The sequence below is a fragment of the Tiliqua scincoides genome, chromosome 1 (assembly GCF_035046505.1).
Source record: "Tiliqua scincoides isolate rTilSci1 chromosome 1, rTilSci1.hap2, whole genome shotgun sequence".
Taxonomy (NCBI): domain Eukaryota; kingdom Metazoa; phylum Chordata; class Lepidosauria; order Squamata; family Scincidae; genus Tiliqua; species Tiliqua scincoides.
In genome coordinates, this window is record NC_089821.1 from 21560938 (window position 1) to 21578097 (window position 17160).

The window sequence follows — 17160 nt, forward strand, 5'->3', positions numbered from 1 at the left end:
CCCGCCCTCTCTACAAGGAGGGGCGTGGCCTGAGAAGCGGAAGTGGAGGATCCGCTGCCCTTGGTTACCACCTCGAGTCACGTGACGGAGCCGGGATCGGGTGCTGTGCTGTGAGGGGAGCAGCGTTTCTCGGGTGATCGTCGCCGACCTCTCCGGGCAGGATGTCGGCCAAGGACCGCATCGAGATCTTCCCCTCCCGGATGTGAGTGGCGGCGGCTGTGCTCTGGTGGTGCCCGCCGGCTCTCTGCGCTGGGGGGGACAAGGCGGCCTCTGCCAGCAGCCCCCCCCGCCCCGGAGCCCGTCCTTGGGCGTGTGGAGGGCGCTCGCTCCAATCCCCTCACCGCGGAAGAGCTGCCCCTCCTGCTGCCCGGCGGAACTCACTGCCACTTGACCGTGCAGGGCTCATGAGGCCAGCGGGGCAGGGACGTGCTGTTGGTGGGGGCGGGTGAGCCAGAGCCTTCCTCCCCCCCAGACAGAGCCTCCCCAGGTGAGGAAGATGAGGCAGAGCCTCCCCACTGGAGTCCTTCGAAAAGGGCCGCCGCCGTGTGAGGCGCCCAAGCATCCTCACCCCATGCGCTCTGCGCATCTGCCTGGGGGGGCTCTTTTCCCTCTCATAGAACCCCAGAACCAGGGGATATCCACTACCTTTGAGTGTCGGGAGAGTAAGGACAGACCAAAGGAAATATTACTTTACCTAGCATGTGGTTAGTCTGTGGAACTCCTTGCCACAGGATGTGGCGATGGCATCTGGCCTGGATGCCTTTAAAAGGGGATTGGACAGATTTCTGGAGGAAAGTCCATCGCAGTTTACAAGCCACAATGGTTATATGCAACCTCTTGGTTTTAGAAGTAGAAGACCTCAGAATGGCAGGTACAAGGGAGGGCACCAGGTTGCAGGTCTCTTGTTGTCTTGTGTGCTCCCTGAGGCAGCTGGTAGGCCACTGTGGGATACCGGAAGCTGAACTATATGGGTCTCTGGCCTGTTCCAGCAGTGCTCTTCTTATGCTATAAGAAGGATGTTGATCTGATCTAGCTCTTTGCTCCTGTTTTATTCTCACAACAACCCTGTGAAGAAGCGAAGACTGAGATGGGGAAGTGGCTCTCAGTCAGCACCAGCAAACTTCATGGCTGGTGGGGATTTTAATCTGGGTCTTCACCTTTTATAACGATTATGTAGTAACACGGTGTTCAAGACTGTATTCTTCTGTGTGGGGCATAGTTTTTGCCATGCAGCAAACCTTGGGACAAAATTTAGCACAACTAAAGTTTGCTGGCTGACCTTTGTTGAGCCTTTTAGTCTCAATTTGACACCTGTGTAACTTGAGTCATAGGGACCTTCTTCCTTCCTTGGGACAGTGAATGAGATATGGAAGTGTTATTCCTTGTTGTAAATCAGAGTGAGAATCTCAGTTAGAATTTACATTGTTACACAAGTAATAGCTGATGTATCTAAACTGTCCCAAAATAATTTAAAGTTTATGAGAATTTGAATAAAATCACAACCTTAAAATATATATTGTTTTGTTATCTGTAGGGTTTAGGTTTATATCAGCTGTGAGAGTTATGGTAGTCTAATGGAGCTATGTATTAAATGAAATGTGTACTTCTTCTAGTGAACAACATCTGTGAGTGTGTGGCTTGTACCTGTGTTAACTAAGCTCTGGATTGAGCTCAGAACTGCACGCACAGATGGGATCAAAAGATGCAGAGTATCTTGTGAACCAGCCTTGTATGAGTGCCTTGTGTGGAGGAAAGCAGTTGCATTCAGCTAAGGAGGACTGTTGGTTTAAGAAAACAAGGAAGTGAGAATCAAGTAATTTCCAGGACAGAAACAGCAAATGCTCTGTCACATAGTCAGATGTCTTTGACAGTTATGGAACAGGTTTGTCATCCTATCAGGACATGAAGTGCTTGGATTGTGTCATAGCACGGGCACTGGAGAATTATTTCCAATGTATTTATGTTAGACAGAGAACTAAATTCAGTGGAACTTGTCTTCTAGAAAGAGTACTTAGAATTGTGGGAAAAGGGGGGCAGCATCAAAAGAACATACACTTAAAAAAACTCAGTGGTGGTGATGCCTCTCTAAATGCAGAAATAGAAATGTGTCTGAGCACATAGGGTTGCAGCCTCAGTACATCTAAAATAAAAGCCCAATAAACTCAGTTTTTAATCATTAATTTAATGTTCAAACAGAATTAATAATAATAATAATAACTTTATTTATACCCCGCCCTTCTCCCCAAAGGGACCCAAGGACCCAATTCCAAGTTGGAGATCTGAATCAGGGCCAAAAAGTAGTATAATTTAAAAAACAGAAAAGCAAATGTTTCATTTTAAATCAATATCTCTCCTCATATAGTATTTAAAAGACTGTTAGTCCAATCCTATCAATCTTTCCAGCACCAGTACAGCCATGCCAGTGGGGTTTGTGCTACATACTGCAGTGGGCAGAAGGGGGGACAGTCATGGAGGCCTCCTCAAGATAAGAGAACATTTGTTCCTTAAGCTTGGAGCTGCATGAGTACTAGAATGTTGGATAGGATTGAACTCTGTATTTCTACTTTGTTTCTACCGTATGCCACAAAAGAAGCTATACTTCTAGTTTCTTGCTTTGCAGCTTTTCTGATCTTCTTGCTATCCAATCCTACTGTGATTACTGGGAATTGAGTCCCATTGATTCCAGTGGAATTTCTCCAATTAGTTGTTGATAAGATTGCAGTGGTGTATGCAAGTTTAGGTCCTTTTGAGCTCATAGGTTTCAGTGGACTGAAGTGTGGGTATAGGTAGGATCTTTGCACTGTTAGAGGAGTTTGAGCTAGTTCTTCTGTGTGCTATTTGTTCCTGATTTTGTGATGCTAATAGCAAGCTTGCTTACTTTGAACAGGTAGCCTGCAGTTTTGGGCCTATGAAATCTTTTTGTACACACTGTTTCACTGAGTAACTATCTATCCACTGGACAGTATTTTGTGTGGAGACTTAAGATCCCTGGAGCTATAGAACTTAACCCTGAAGGTGACCTTCTCTGAGGCTGTCGTAATAATAATGCATGTGTCACCGTAACATCATTTGGTGATATTAACAACTCTCCTAGATGTTTATAGAATATGTTGTATTTGTTAACTATCTTTTGAGTTAGTTTTAAATGTCAGCACTGGTGTTCCATCAGAACTTAACATGAGAACTACAGATCCCCTCCCAACTCCACTTGTACGGAAATTCAATGTTAAGGCTTCCTTTTAAAAAATGCAACTTGCTTTTTGGTTTTTTTCAGTAGAGGGAGAGATATTTAATAAGCAGGTTTAGGTTAAAAAATTAGAACTTTTCTTCATGCCTTGATTTAAAGTAGAATGAATAGAAACATACATAAGCTGTTCCTAACCACTTTTGTTATGAGTACATATTCCTGTTGGTATAAAGCTTGTGTAGATCAGACACACTGCCAGTATATGTTCTGAGTTTGGGCTGACATTCTTGTTAGTAAACAGAACCCTGTTTAAGGTACAAATACAGTTTTGCTCAGTCTTGTTCCATCTAGTAAGTGAGCTAGACTAAGGTAGGGAGAAATTGGTGCCAGCTAGTCGATGCAGTGTTTTGAAAGCCAGACCCTTGCTTCCATTTTAAACATTCCAGTTTTGTCCCTTAAGTTGCTGTCCAACTGTGCTCCTCTGAGATGTATGTTATGTTCCTGAAAGAGTTACGTCTCCACATCTAGCATTTTTAATGCTGCCCCAAGTTAGGAATCATTAAGCTTCCAGTTATTTTCCCTTGATGGTCACAGCTGTCATAGGAACTATATGGAAGCGCATAGCAGCTACCCATCAGGGAAAAAATCATGTGGATCATGCACATCTATAGGGAACATTACAGACCATCATTTGCCACATGATCGCTACTTGTTAATTCATTTATAGGTGACAGCAGCTGGGCAGGGCACCAGCAGTATCTAGCCACAGTTTGAAGCAATCATGTTACCTTCTTGCAATAACTGGAAAAAATGAAGTAGTTTTTACCTCAATGTGACAGTTGCAAGTCCAAGCTGCAAACAGTGTTCCTCCCTGTTGTGGAACAGCTGTTGCTGCTTGTGCCTGTGAAATGAGCAGTGGGGTGCTTGTTGCGCACTCTGCTCCTTTCAACTTTTGTCTGCTTTATAGTGCTGAGATAGCTTATGAAGATTAAGTGCTCGGTAGTGATAATTGGATAATATAGCAAAAGTTATGCAGATTCTCCCTCCTTTTAACATAGTGTGCTGGGATTGCTGCTGTGACTGCTGTTGGCCAGACTAGTTCCCTCCAAGTGCTTCTAGCACTACAGCCTCAGCTTATGCACTCCAGTTTAACTGTTTTGTCTAGGGCTTACTGAGGGCTGATATTTTATTTTTAAAAGCACACACGTTACAGGGATGAAGGGAATGGACTGTAGTCTCTTGACATTGTCACAGAGGGCTGAAAAAGATCCCTACCTGAAACCTTGGAGAGCTGCTTCCAGTAAGTGGGAGAGTGCTGAGGTATATGAAAAAGTGGTCTGATTTGGTCAAGGGGAGTTTTAAATGTTACTCATTTGTTTGTTTGTTTAAGATTTTTATCCTGTACCTTTTTCACAGATTCAGGGTGACTGATTCTCACTTTAGTCTGATATCAGATTGAATGATCCTTGTCTATGCAAAGAAGTCCCTTCATATTAACCCATTTTTGCCCAGCCAACATGTGTACACATTTGGTCCCTGTTGCGTATATGCAGTGTTGGGCAGAAATGGCTTAAGGAAAAAGCCTACCGTAGATATGAAGGTGAGAAATTTCTGCCAATAAATCAACCTTAGATCTCTCCTAGCCTTATCTGTGGGTCACTCAGGGGTCATGCTGTTCAAGCATGTTGTGGCAACCAGAGGAAGCCCAGAGGAGAGCAAAAGAACAGTTCAATCCCCTCCAGGCTGTTCTATTCCACAGAAGGGGTGAATGGCACATAGTATTGCATAAGCCCTCTGTTAATCTCTTCAGAAACTGTGGGGAGACTCAATTTCTTTCCCCTTTTTCAATCAGGCTACAGAGCAATTAATCTCCAGGGCAACCCAGGGCATGCTCCAGGGTCATAGAAAATTCCATTATTTTTGCCTCAAAACCTGCTCTCAACTTATCTGTGAGATTGACTTATACTCAAGTGTCTATGGTAATCAAAAACTAGCCTGGAGCCTTTCTCTCTAATATCTAGTTTTCTGTACTACTGGTTTCTTTTGTATGGAGGTGTGTTCATTCATGCAAGCATCCCTCTCCTCTGAAGTAGTATAGCAGCACCAACATATACTTCAAGGAGCACTAGACCTAACAGCCAGTATGTGTGGAAATAGATATTTGTGTGTTGGCTTCAAGAAAAAAAAGACATCTGCATGTTTGATTTTTTTTGACGTGGAGATCATTTGATCTCTTTGAGCAAACCATTTGACGTGAACCTCCTTAGCAGAAAATTATATGTGCTGATGTTCAAAAGTTGCGAAGTGTATAGCTTTTCTAACGTTAGTTTCATGACATCATTGATATCCCTATTAGAAAATGAAAGTCCATGAAAATAGCTCTCATTGGCTTTACTGTGCAAAAGATTTATAATCCTCAACACATCTTTGAAATTCACTCATGTGACAGTAAACCGATTCTGAACTTGTTGCCAGCACTTCTGAATTCTGTATGAGCTTCTCATAAAACTAGAGTTTGTCATCCAGGAGTAATTGGTATGAAAATAGAACAATTCTGCCTCTTTAATAAATAAATCAGAGACAGAGAATGGAGATTAAGCATGTGTTTGAAGTATGTGCTCAAGTTTCTGAGTCAGCAAATATAGACTCCCTTATTTCTAATAATGTGCCTTTTTCCTATCTCTTTTCCAGTCATCTCAAGTGACAGCTCTCTTTGTCTTTTTCTGAATTTGGCAGGGCTCAGACTATCATGAAGGCCCGTTTGAAAGGAGCCCAGACAGGCCGCAACCTCTTGAAGAAAAAATCTGATGCTCTGACTTTGCGATTCCGCCAGATTCTTAAAAAGATTATTGAGGTTGGTAGATTTTTTGTGTTAACTAATTTGCTATAAGTTAAAAAACTGTGCAAGGGTATAAGTAAGTCTCATTGAATTTAATGGACTTAAACTTCCAGATAAATGTGTATAGGGATTGCAGCCTAAGGGCCCAGTCCTAAACAGTGCGTGCCGGCTTACCACTGGTGCATACTATTGCAAACATGTCATAAAAAGCATGTTTGCGAGGCCTTAGCTCCAGCTAAGTTTGCAAGTTGCTAAGTTGGGGAGAGGCGGGGAGGAGGCGTTCTGGGGCAGGAAGGAGGCATGCTGGGGGAGGGAGGTGGGACTGGTGGAACTCTGCTCCACTGGATCCTGAGTCTCCATGTTGGGTCCATCACCTGACACAGAGGTTTTTGATTCTATGGCAACTCAAGAGTTACCATAGAATCAAGTAGTCCCACTGTGGGGCTACTTGCCTTACTTGGGGAAAGGGGACGAAAATCCCCTTCTCCCAAGGTGCCGCCAGTGCTGTCCAGTTAATACTCAGGATACAAAAGTAGTCGTTTTTGGCACCACTGCAGCCCTGCACTCCAGACAGTGTAGGATTGGGCTGCCCATCAATTCATAATACTTAAATTACTAGTGTAGCTAGAGTGAGTTTTGCTGTTCATTTTTAAATAAAAACCCACAGCAGTCTTAATTCTCATTATCATTTGTAGCATCTGTGTTCGATTCATAAAATGTACTGTGTCTTGTTTTAACTGTAGACAAAGATGTTGATGGGTGAGGTGATGAGAGAAGCTGCTTTTTCACTTGCTGAGGCAAAGTTCACAGCTGGAGACTTCAGGTGAGGCTCATCGTAATGTCATTGGGAGCTTCTTTGTGAAATGTTTGATTTTTCTTTTCCAGGAACCAAGCCACTAGCCTGCTCTGTTTGTGGAGGAGACTCGGTATGAGGAGGAAGGAAGGAAGGAAAACTAGGTAGCAGATTTGATTAGAGCAGTGGTTCTCACACTTTTTAGCACGGAATCACTTTTGAGAATGACAATCTGTTTAGGACTCACTGGAAGTGATTTCATGGCTGAAATAGGAACTACCCTCATGGTGATGCTAGAGTTGGAAGTAATGTAATGAAGCAGGAAGTGACTTCTTCCTTTAATACAGTCAACACTGTGTATTAAAGGGAGAGTATCTCATGGCATTTTATTAGCATTTATTAGGTTATTTCTCAGTCTTTTTCCAGCAGCAAAGGGTAAGAAAAAAGCCTATTTACATCCTTGACAAAATAATATGCAGGATTGCAGGGTTGCCAGAGCAAATATTATGCTCAGGTCAGCTTGGAAGAAGGTCAGCTTGGAAGAAGGTATCATATCAGTTTATCAGATATCAGCATATCAGCATATCAGCTTATCAGATCCACAGTAAGCCACAATTTCAGGAGCTGGAAACTCAAAAAAATGAAAGCAATTGCAACCAGCTTGTCAGAACCGCATTAGCAAGCAAGGGTTTCCTACTGCACCAATCCCAAGTCAGGCTTACAAAATTGTGTCTTGCACACACACCAGCAAGGCTGCAGAAGAGAGCCCAAGGACCGATTTCTGTCTTGCGTTTTAGAGACCATTGCTTGCACAATATCAGCAGATGCATCTCCAGTTCTGAACAATTTCAGGTGGTTTCTAGTAAGGCTTTCCTCCTCCACTTTTCAAGGGAGTGTAATGGTGTAAGCAAGGAGTGGAGCAGGATAGGAAGGTTACCCAGAGGGACATGGGGTTGGAAAATTGGGAATTTGGCAGTAGGGGAAGGGAGGGAGAAGAGAAGAACTGGGGGAATGAGGGAAAGAAGTAGAAGCAATTTTCCTCAAAAAGCTCTCTGAGAACAATGTAACATCCTCACTGTCCCAAGAGGCATTCTGTTTTTGTTTTTTTAAAGGGTAGCTGCCAGGACAACCACCACCACTGCCATCATCGTAATTTCTTCAGCCCATTTTGCAAACTCCTGCAGATCACCAGAATGCTTAATTCACTCCCTATTTCCCCATACCATTTCACATACTCCTGCAGATCACCAACATGCTTAATTTGTTCTCCCCATTTCACAAATACCTGCAGATCACGAACTCGCTTAATTCGCTACCCCCAATTCTCCCCTCCATTTCACATACTCTTGCAGATCACTAACTTGCTTAATTTACTCCCCCCATTTCACATACCCCTGCAGATAGCATATACAAAATAGGATAACCTCCTGCAAACTAAGCAAATGGTTGGAAACTATTTGCCCTCATTCTTTTAAAAGTTTGAATACTTGATGCTAGCACATGAGACTGTATCACACATACAGTGCACAATGAAAGATTTTTTTTTCCTGCAGTACTACTGTGATCCAGAATGTGAACAAAGCTCAAGTCAAGATCAGAGCCAAGAAAGACAACGTAGCAGGTGACGTTTTGCTATCTAACTGTAGTATGATCATATCATGTTATCGGCTTATTTAAGTCCTGGGAAATCTTTGACAATATCCAGTGCAGTTTGTGATGGAAACATGGCTCTCCTCTTTGCAGACTTTCAAGATACCCGCTTGGGGAACAAGTTTTTAGGCACAGTGTAGCATGGAATCTAATCATGCACCTAGTAGTCCCAAAATTATGATACACTGCAACTGGTATGATGCCTACACATTTAATAAATTGATTTGCATAAATTCAACTATTTGACATATCCGGGTGAGAAGACCATGGTTGTGTTAAAAGATTAAAATCCAGGTGGTTAAAAAAGTCCATTTTGTTCTGCAACTTTTTCAGAACTTTGTCAGGGAAATGAACTTGGATAGACACTTTGCTAGAGAGAAAGCAAGGAACAGCAGTTAAAAAGCAGCACCCTCCAGGTGCTTGTCAAGGAGTTAATTGCTTAGCTGTAGAGTTCCTTTTTGCTGACTGCATTCTTAATGCAAACTTAGTGTAATCACAGTACTCTATTTCTGCTGGGAACTTCTTCCTTATAAAGCTCTTTAATGTCTGTTTTTTTTAAAAACTGGAAGTCAGATATTGCTAATATGTAGAGCAGGGGTGCTCAATAGGTCGATCGCGATCGACAGGTTGATCGCGAGGGCAAAATGAGTCGATCGCGGAGCTGCTCCAGCTGTTCCTGCAGTTCCGCGGCTTGGCCAGCAGGTGGCGCTGAAGAGCTGCCTTCTGGGTTCTGAGAGCCTGCGCAGGGGCAGCCTAGAGTGCGACGAGGGTGTGCGCGCGCTCTGTGACTCTCACCGGGCGTGGGGGCGGGCGGAAAAACAAAGTGAGAGCGAGCGCAGTCGCCGTTCGTCGCTCTGCTTGCACCCCCTCCCCCTCAGCGCCCAGGCTGGACAGGAGAGGCTGGAGCTGCGGCAGCGCAGTGCGCCGGACAAGGGTGGTTGGGGGGGAGGGAGAAGAAAGCCTCGCGTCACCTTGCCTCCCCGCTGTGCAGCTTTTGTGAGAGAAAGCGCCCCTCTCTCCAGCCCACCCCTAGGGTAGAGGGTGGCCTGGGCGCAGCCCTGGGCTGGAAGGTGAGCGGGCGGCGGTGTCCCTGCAGGCAGAGCGTGGGGGGCTGCGGGAGGGCAGCAGGTGGTCCAGGCTGCTCGCCCGCCTGCCCGCTCTGGGAGGCGTGACTGCTGCTGCTGCACCTGCACCTGCTGCTGGACCAGGCGGTCCCTCCCCCCTCCCTCCGCAGCCTGTGGGGAGGGGGCTGCCAGGGCAAGCCCGGCCACCTGCTCCTCTGCCGGTCCTCCTGCAGGCGGGGGGCTCCTGGCACGGGCCAGGCAGGGCGTCCCTGCGGAGGGGGCGAGCCTGTGCAGGGAAGGCGCTCTGCACGTGCTCAGAAGCACCTCCAGCTGGTGGCGTAGCTGGAGGGGGCGGGGCACCCAGTCTGGCAAGGGGAAAAACACTTTGCACATGCTCAGAGGTGGTGGCACAGCTGGAGGGGGGTGGTAGATCTCCAGGCCTTGCTGGGTTTCAAAGTAGCTCTCGAGCCAAAAAAGTGTGAGCACCCCTGATGTAGAGCCTCTTTTCTGCTGATATTTTGGGGATGTTTAAATATGACAAAGTTCTCAAAAAGTGACAGAACTAAATGTTGGACTTTTTTAACCACGTGGATTTTAATCTTTTAACATAACCATAGTCTTCCCACCCAGATATGTTAAATTGCTGGCTATGAAAACCTATGGACATGCATAAATTCCGTTGCAGAATTTTGGATTTTAAATCCTAGAATACCAAAGACTACTCTGGTCATGAATATATCAACTGTTATTCAATAGCATTTTACATTGTAGAGATTCCTCCACTGAGCCATATATAGTCAGTCCTTTTCCCACTGTTCAAAGATTCTCAAAAGTGACTAAATTACTATAAGAATTTCAAATTAATGAGAGTCTGACTTAAAAAAAAATTAGTCTGAGTCACTCCAAAGGGTGAGTTAGTGGAAGCTGGAACAGACCTTGGAAAATGTCATGTGTCTAATTCTACAACAATTCTATTGTTGATTCATGCAGGTGTGACCTTGCCAGTTTTTGAACATTACCAAGAAGGAGGGGATAGTAAGTAAGACTTTTGTCTTGGTTTTAAGATTTTGGTGTCTCAATTTGTTTTAATAAGACAATTTAATGTTTAATTGACAGAGCTGGAAACTATTTTTCATCTTATAATGTGAAAAACTGCAACTTTGTGTGCTTTCTGCAACTTTTCTATAAATGTTCTGTTGGAGTAGCTTTCAGGTGCTGGATGAGACATTGACATGTGAAAGCAGGCAGGAGATGCCTGGATTTTTTCCCCTACAGTTCTTTTAGTGCCTTCTAGATGCAATCCAGGGCTTTTTGAAATTAATGGAAGCCTTGCTGTGTAATGGGGTCAAGACGGCACTCTTTATCTTCTTCTTAGCGCAAATTGCCAGAGATCATGCCATTGCAGGTTCTCTCTGATACAAAGTAGCAGCATCCTTCACAATATGGGCCCACCCACTGCATATTAGGCTTTGTTGGGTTGCTGTTTGTAAAGATCTGTAAATTCCAGATTAAAACTAAAAACTTGAGGAGTGACTTGTTTTGCTGTTGAAAGTTTGATTTTTTTTTTTGACCAGGCTACTGATTTATACTGGATGAATTCTTTAGGTTATGAGCTGACGGGTTTAGCCAGAGGTGGGGAACAGCTGGCCAAACTGAAAAGGAACTATGCCAAAGCAGTAGAACTCCTTGTAGAACTGGCCTCCCTGCAGGTAGGTGAAAACAGAAGATTGTCAAAAAGACCTTTGGTTGACGTCCTACAGGATACCAATGTGTTGTAACACTGCATCATAGAACAATTTTTTAAAATGTTCTTTCTTACTAAGGTCACTTAAAATCAACTTCTTTTTCTTGTACATTCACCGCACTTGCTAAGGTATATGATGGGGGCAAGAGGTAATGTGGGCTGTGCTCAGCCAAATGACAGAGTTCTACGTTGCTAGCTAGGTGTGGCACTGGAGCAGGTGTAGGCAAATAGATCTAGGTTCAGGGGGAAAAACAAGATTGAACCTCAGACTTGACTTCCAGAACATTGATTAGCTCAGTGTTTCTCAAACTGGGTTGGGACTCATTAGGTGGGCTGTGAGCCGATTTCAGGTGGGTCTCCATTCTTTTCAATATTTTATTTTTAATATATTAGACTTGATGCCCCCATGGTATGTGACTGTATTTGGGGAAGTATTACAGAACTGTATTTTTAACAAGCTACTATGTATATGTTTTTAACAATGATAGTTAATTGGGCTTACTCTGGATAAGAGTGAATAGGATTTCAGCCTAGGATTGTTAAAAATTTTCCTGCTTGATGATGTCACTTCTGACCATGACATCATTTCTGGTGGGTCCTGACAGATTGTCATTCTAAAAAGTGGGTCCCAGTGCTGAAAGGTTTAGATAGCTAGATTAGCTGATTATCGCATAGCCTCCCTTCTGGGATTCCTGCTGCACTTGAATTTCTTTGAGAGATGATGTCAGCAGCTTTGTAGCTCTTTAGTCTACCTATCAGCTGGTACAGCACTGTATGCTTGCTTGTGTGTAGACATGTTTATGGATATAAATATAGCACAATAACTCTCTCCATTGTAGCAATAAGGCCACATCTTCCTTTGTTATGTGAAAGAGTTGCAAACACATTTTGTTTTCTACCTCTAAGCTATTCCCATGGTAGTTTAAAATTTGAAAGGCAGTACTGGAAATATCATAGATGGCGGGAGTTGGGAGAGCTCAATTTCTCTCCTGCCATCCCCATACAAGGCCAGTGTGAAAAAGCTGTATCAGAAAGCTTGTGAGATTGAACTGCTAGTAAATATTCTGTGTAGGGATGCCTGTATTGGGAATGCCAGATCACTGACCAGACCAGTATCATGACAGTTTTCTTTGGTCTTTCTTGATGATTAAAGTTCCAAATATTAATGGGAATGTGTGTTTGCCTAAGGCTGAGTTCCTGAGAACTAATCTGTCATGTTTGACAAAAATAGCATTTTTTTCTCCCATAATTTGCTTTCCATAGACTTCATTTATTACACTGGATGAGGCCATCAAGATAACAAACAGACGTGTGAATGCTATTGAACATGGTAAGGGAGAGAATCCTTAAGTGCTCTTGAGCATGCATAGGCAATGTTATCTAACCTTGGGTGAAATGGAAGGCAATAGTCCACTTTTATGCTCTCTACTGTGCATTATGATGCCAGCATATGATGGAGAAGTTTTGTTTCATACGTCTGCCTTGAGAATGGGCAAGAATTTAGAAGGTTCACCTAGACCAGGGATTTTCAACCTTTTTCTTCTCAGGGCACACTGGCAAGATACTAAAATGGTCAAGGCACACTATCAGTTTTTTGACAATTGGCAAGGCACACTATGCTGGCAACAGGGGGGCTCACATCCCCAATGGCCCTGTTAATAAACGATCCTCTCCCAAATTCCTGTGGCACACCTGGGAACCATTCGCGGCACACCAGTGTGCCACGGCACAGTGGTTGAAAATAGCTGATCCCTAGACATTAGGGGGACCAGGTAAATACTAGAAAGATTACAGGAAAAAGGCTGTTTAATGTGGTGGTGTTTTTTCCAAACGGAAACATTGGGGACACACACACACATTATTTTCTATTCTGAAGAAAGATAATTCCTTCAATTAGGGTAATTGGTGGAACGATTCCTCCTAAGTAGGAACAACTAATGTATCACAGAGTGGTGAGCAAGCCTCCATATTTTGTAGAACTCTTCTTCAGGCAAGGAATTAAACAAAAAGGCAAAAAGCAGGGAGGGGAGGAGAAAAAGCCTTCATCTGTTACTGCTAATCCTAATGCCTTACTGTGGTTTTTATTTCTAATGGACCATCATGACTGTTTTCAGTTTATGTGTATTTTAAGGCTGTGAAGCCCCCACATAAACAAGTTCAAGTTTGGGGAGATCCTATGATTCCAACCAATCTTTTATTTAAATATGTTGCACTTAAAAAATATGGGTGGTGCCCACAGCCACCAACATAACAGTCTTTTTTTGCTAGCTGTGCCCATTTCTGTTTATAGAACCATATTTGGTAATAACAATTTCATTTTTTCAAAAATAGTGATCATTCCAAGGATTGAGCGTACATTGTCTTATATCATCACTGAGCTGGATGAGCGAGAGCGAGAGGAGTTCTACAGGTGAGTGACTTGACAATCTGTTTGAAAATAGAGAAACTTGAAAAATATTTTTGGATTCCAGTTAAGTGCTAGAAAGGATATCTTCTATATGTAATTCTAGTATGCTGGTTAGGTAGGACTTGAAGATGATTGAGCAACACAATGGCATCTGTTGTTGGAGGAGTGTAATGGTACTTCTTTTGGTCAAAGGGCTGGGTCCTACGTGCTTGCTGGCTGTTCTTTCTCCTTTCAAGGGATCCCTCATGAGCTGCCCTAGATACATGATTGGTGGAGAAGTACTAGTGTGATGTGTGTTATATACGGGTAAGATGAATAGCAGCAGACACTTTTGTCAGCCACCATGGTCTTAGGAATTACTCTTGACCACTGTAGGCTGTGTCATTGTATAGACTGGTTCATGTGGCTGTTTCTCCACATAATCCCTACAACATAAGAACAGCCCCACTGGATCAGGCCATAGGCCCATCTAGTCTAGCTTCCTGTATCTCACAGCGGCCCACCAAATGCCACAGGGAGCACACCAGATAACAAGATACCTCATTCTGGCGCCCTCCCTTGCATCTGGAATTCTGACATAGCCCATTTCTAAAATCAGGAGGTTGTACATGCACATCATGGCTTGTAACCCGTAATGGATTTTTCCTCCAGAAACTTGTCCAATCCCCTTTTAAAGGCATCCAGGCCAGAAGCCATCACCACATCCTGTGGCAAGGAGTTCCACCGACCAACCACACAAAATATTTTCTTTTGTCTGTTCTAACTCTCCCAACACTCAATTTTAGTGGATGTCCTCTGGTTCTGGTTATGTGAGAGTGTAAAGAGCATCTTTCTATCCACTCTGTCTATCCCCTGCATAATTTTGTATGTCTCAATCATGTCCCCCCTGAGGTGCCTCTTTTTTAGGCTGAAGAGGCCAACCAAACAGGACAAGCAAGAGAGATCCTGGGGAGACATAGCCAGTTTGCTTAGAACTTGGTGAAGTTGTAAGTCTTAAATCTGCTAAATGCTATGTAAAGAGTGGGCAAGTGTTAATTAGCACTTGTTTGTTCTGGTGTAACATCTGGCTTGTTAGAAAATACCACTCATGAGTAAGAAAGCAAAAGGTTGCACAAGTTTCAGACAGAATAATCTGTTGCATTAGGCTTGCATACTGGGAGCATGAACCACCAGAGGAGAGTTAGCTGGACAGGGATGTGGGAGGCTTGCCAGGACTATGGCCTGCCACATTGAGTGCCTGTCTATGAGCTGCAAGGGGAGCAAACTTGTCTCTCACCCCTTCATGCATGATATTGCTCCATGGTGGACTGGATTGAGGCCTAGATTGGGACTATTGCAGCTTGTTGTATGTGGTTAATTATCCTAATGTTTCTAAAATCTTGGTGACTGTTCGTGTCATGAGGATGTTATCTGCATTTGTTTCTTTGTTTCTAATTGCTTATTAGCGATTATTTGAACTATTTTGCTCTGTAGATTAAAGAAGATCCAAGAGAAAAAGAAGATACTAAAAGAGAAGAATGACAAAGAGAAAGAGTTGCGGAGAGCTGCTGGAGAGCTAGAGCCTGCCAACTTGCTTGCGGAAGAGAAGGATGAAGATCTTCTCTTTGAATAGCAGTGTACATCTGCATAATGTGGGACTGGGAATGATGAACATAATGAGACACAGTTCTGGATGCACTACAGGTGCTTATTTATGTTGTGGCTCTTCATTTGGTGTATTAACCCTGTGCTGTTCACTTACAGTGGATTTATTCCAGGAATTTTTCTGTAGTGGACAACAGCTAACATGTGGTGATCGCTGAATACATGCATGAAGCAGAAGCATTTTCAGTTCTACTTTGACAAAGAAGACTTGGAACCTTTGCTTCTGTTGTTCCCTGGTCTATACTCAGACCCCTTTCCCATCCTGCCAAATTTATGTGGGCAAAAGCTTTTGTTTTAACTTGCTTCATATTCATAGCTGAAAACAGCAACTCTAACATTGCAAACGTATCAAGTAGCTTTTTCAGAACCTGATAAAACATGTAACTGTATTTGTTGCACTTTTCCTTCTGTGAAAGAGAAGAACTTGAACTCCTCAAAGGGAGGTGTTTATCTGCCAACTCATTTGATTGTGCTGTAAGATCAGTAAAAGATTCTGTGTCTAAGCTCTTTTGAAAAGTTCTTTATTTTTGACAAAAAAGCCTATTAGATCTTCAAAGTGGGTATAGCAGGAACAGACAGCAAAAATTCTGTAGTAGCATAAACTTTGAAGTAACTCAGTGGTGATCCTGGCCCCAGTAGCACCCGAGCCAAGACCTCAGGCTGCCCACCCCTGCTGAGCTGCTGCCACTTGCATCAGCAGGCTGCCTCCCTGACCCTCCAAAGGCCTTGGAGGGCTGGAAAAATCCACTTCCAGTTTCCCCAGAGGAAACCAGAAGTGACATTTTAATGCCTTTAGAAGGCATTCCGAGGGTAGGGGAAGCTTCCCTGACCCTCAGAAGGCCTTCAAATGGCCTAAAAACATAACTTATGGTTTCCTCTGGGAAACTCAAAGTTGATTTTTTTGGCCCGCTTGAGGCCTTTACAAGGCTTTCATGGAGTTAGAAAGGCAGCATGCTACTTCCCTGGCTGTCAGAACACCTCTGGGCAAAAAGCCCTGGGTGGCACAGCAGGTACCGTGGGGTGGGTGGATCCTCATGTATGCCACTGAAGTAACTGACATGCATCTTTCTCTGCCACATGCTTCCTTTAACCTACTTGAATTTCCTTATTCTCCCCTTTGGATTATGGCTGCTACAGAAGGGGGCTGTGGAAAGTAATCCTGCTCCTTATGAAAGGCCAGTTTTGGTGGCATTATTTTGTTGTGTGTAATCTATAGTTATAGCCTTAGGCTGCAACCAAAAAAGAGCAATTATAATATGTAACTGAAGCTGCATCTGCACAGGGCTGTGCATTTCCCATAGGTTTTTTCCTTCCCTTTTTGGGAAGGCTTTTCAGCAGTGGCTGCATAGCTAGTGTGGTGGTGGTGTCATCTTATGTTGCCCAGGCAACAATATAGGACACTCCTGTTTAGACCTATTTTTTTCCATGCATAGAGATTAGGTTCTTGGGGTAGTGGCACTTGAAAGAGCTGGATAGGGATGGTTTTTTTTGAAGCAAAATGCTATGAAGGCTGCCTTAAAATTACAGAGCTGATTACAAAAGTCTTCACTAGTGGAGGTTTCAGCAAGTTGTCTGTGCATTGAGGCCTGGTAAGTTTCTTGAGACATACAGCTGCTTGGAATCAAGTTCCACATCCATAAAATATTGATCTTTGTAGTGAAGAATCTGGGAGTCATTTTCACAGTAAAAGCAACCACGAATGCTATTTCATTTAACCAGACTGGGATTAAATGGGCAATTGCTGACAATTTACAGTTGCCTTATGCAGTGGAGATATCTGCTGCATAAGGTAACTGTCTATATCTAACAGGCAATTGTAGGGCATATATACA

The 17160-nt window shown here is 43.5% G+C and overlaps 1 protein-coding gene across 1 annotated transcript; it reads left to right on the forward strand.

Moving 5' to 3' along the window:
• Nucleotides 1-20: 20 nt before the first annotated feature.
• Nucleotides 21-15831, forward strand: ATP6V1D (ATPase H+ transporting V1 subunit D). Its single transcript, XM_066629650.1, has 9 exons — nt 21-202; nt 5924-6041; nt 6770-6849; nt 8373-8440; nt 10524-10568; nt 11139-11242; nt 12541-12607; nt 13609-13687; nt 15158-15831. The coding sequence occupies exons 1-9, from the start codon at nt 162-164 to the stop codon at nt 15294-15296; spliced, it is 741 nt and encodes a 246-aa protein (XP_066485747.1). The 5' UTR covers nt 21-161; the 3' UTR covers nt 15297-15831.
• The last annotated feature ends 1329 nt before the right edge of the window (nt 15832-17160 follow it).

Coding starts and splice junctions, on each gene's coding strand:
- ATP6V1D (XM_066629650.1), top strand. CDS start 162: ATGTCGGCCAAGGACCGCATCGAGATCTTCCCCTCCCGGAT. Junction 6,850..8,372: donor TTCACAGCTGGAGACTTCAG/GTGAGGCTCATC, acceptor TTTTTCCTGCAG/TACTACTGTGATCCAGAATG. Junction 8,441..10,523: donor CAAGAAAGACAACGTAGCAG/GTGACGTTTTGC, acceptor TGATTCATGCAG/GTGTGACCTTGCCAGTTTTT.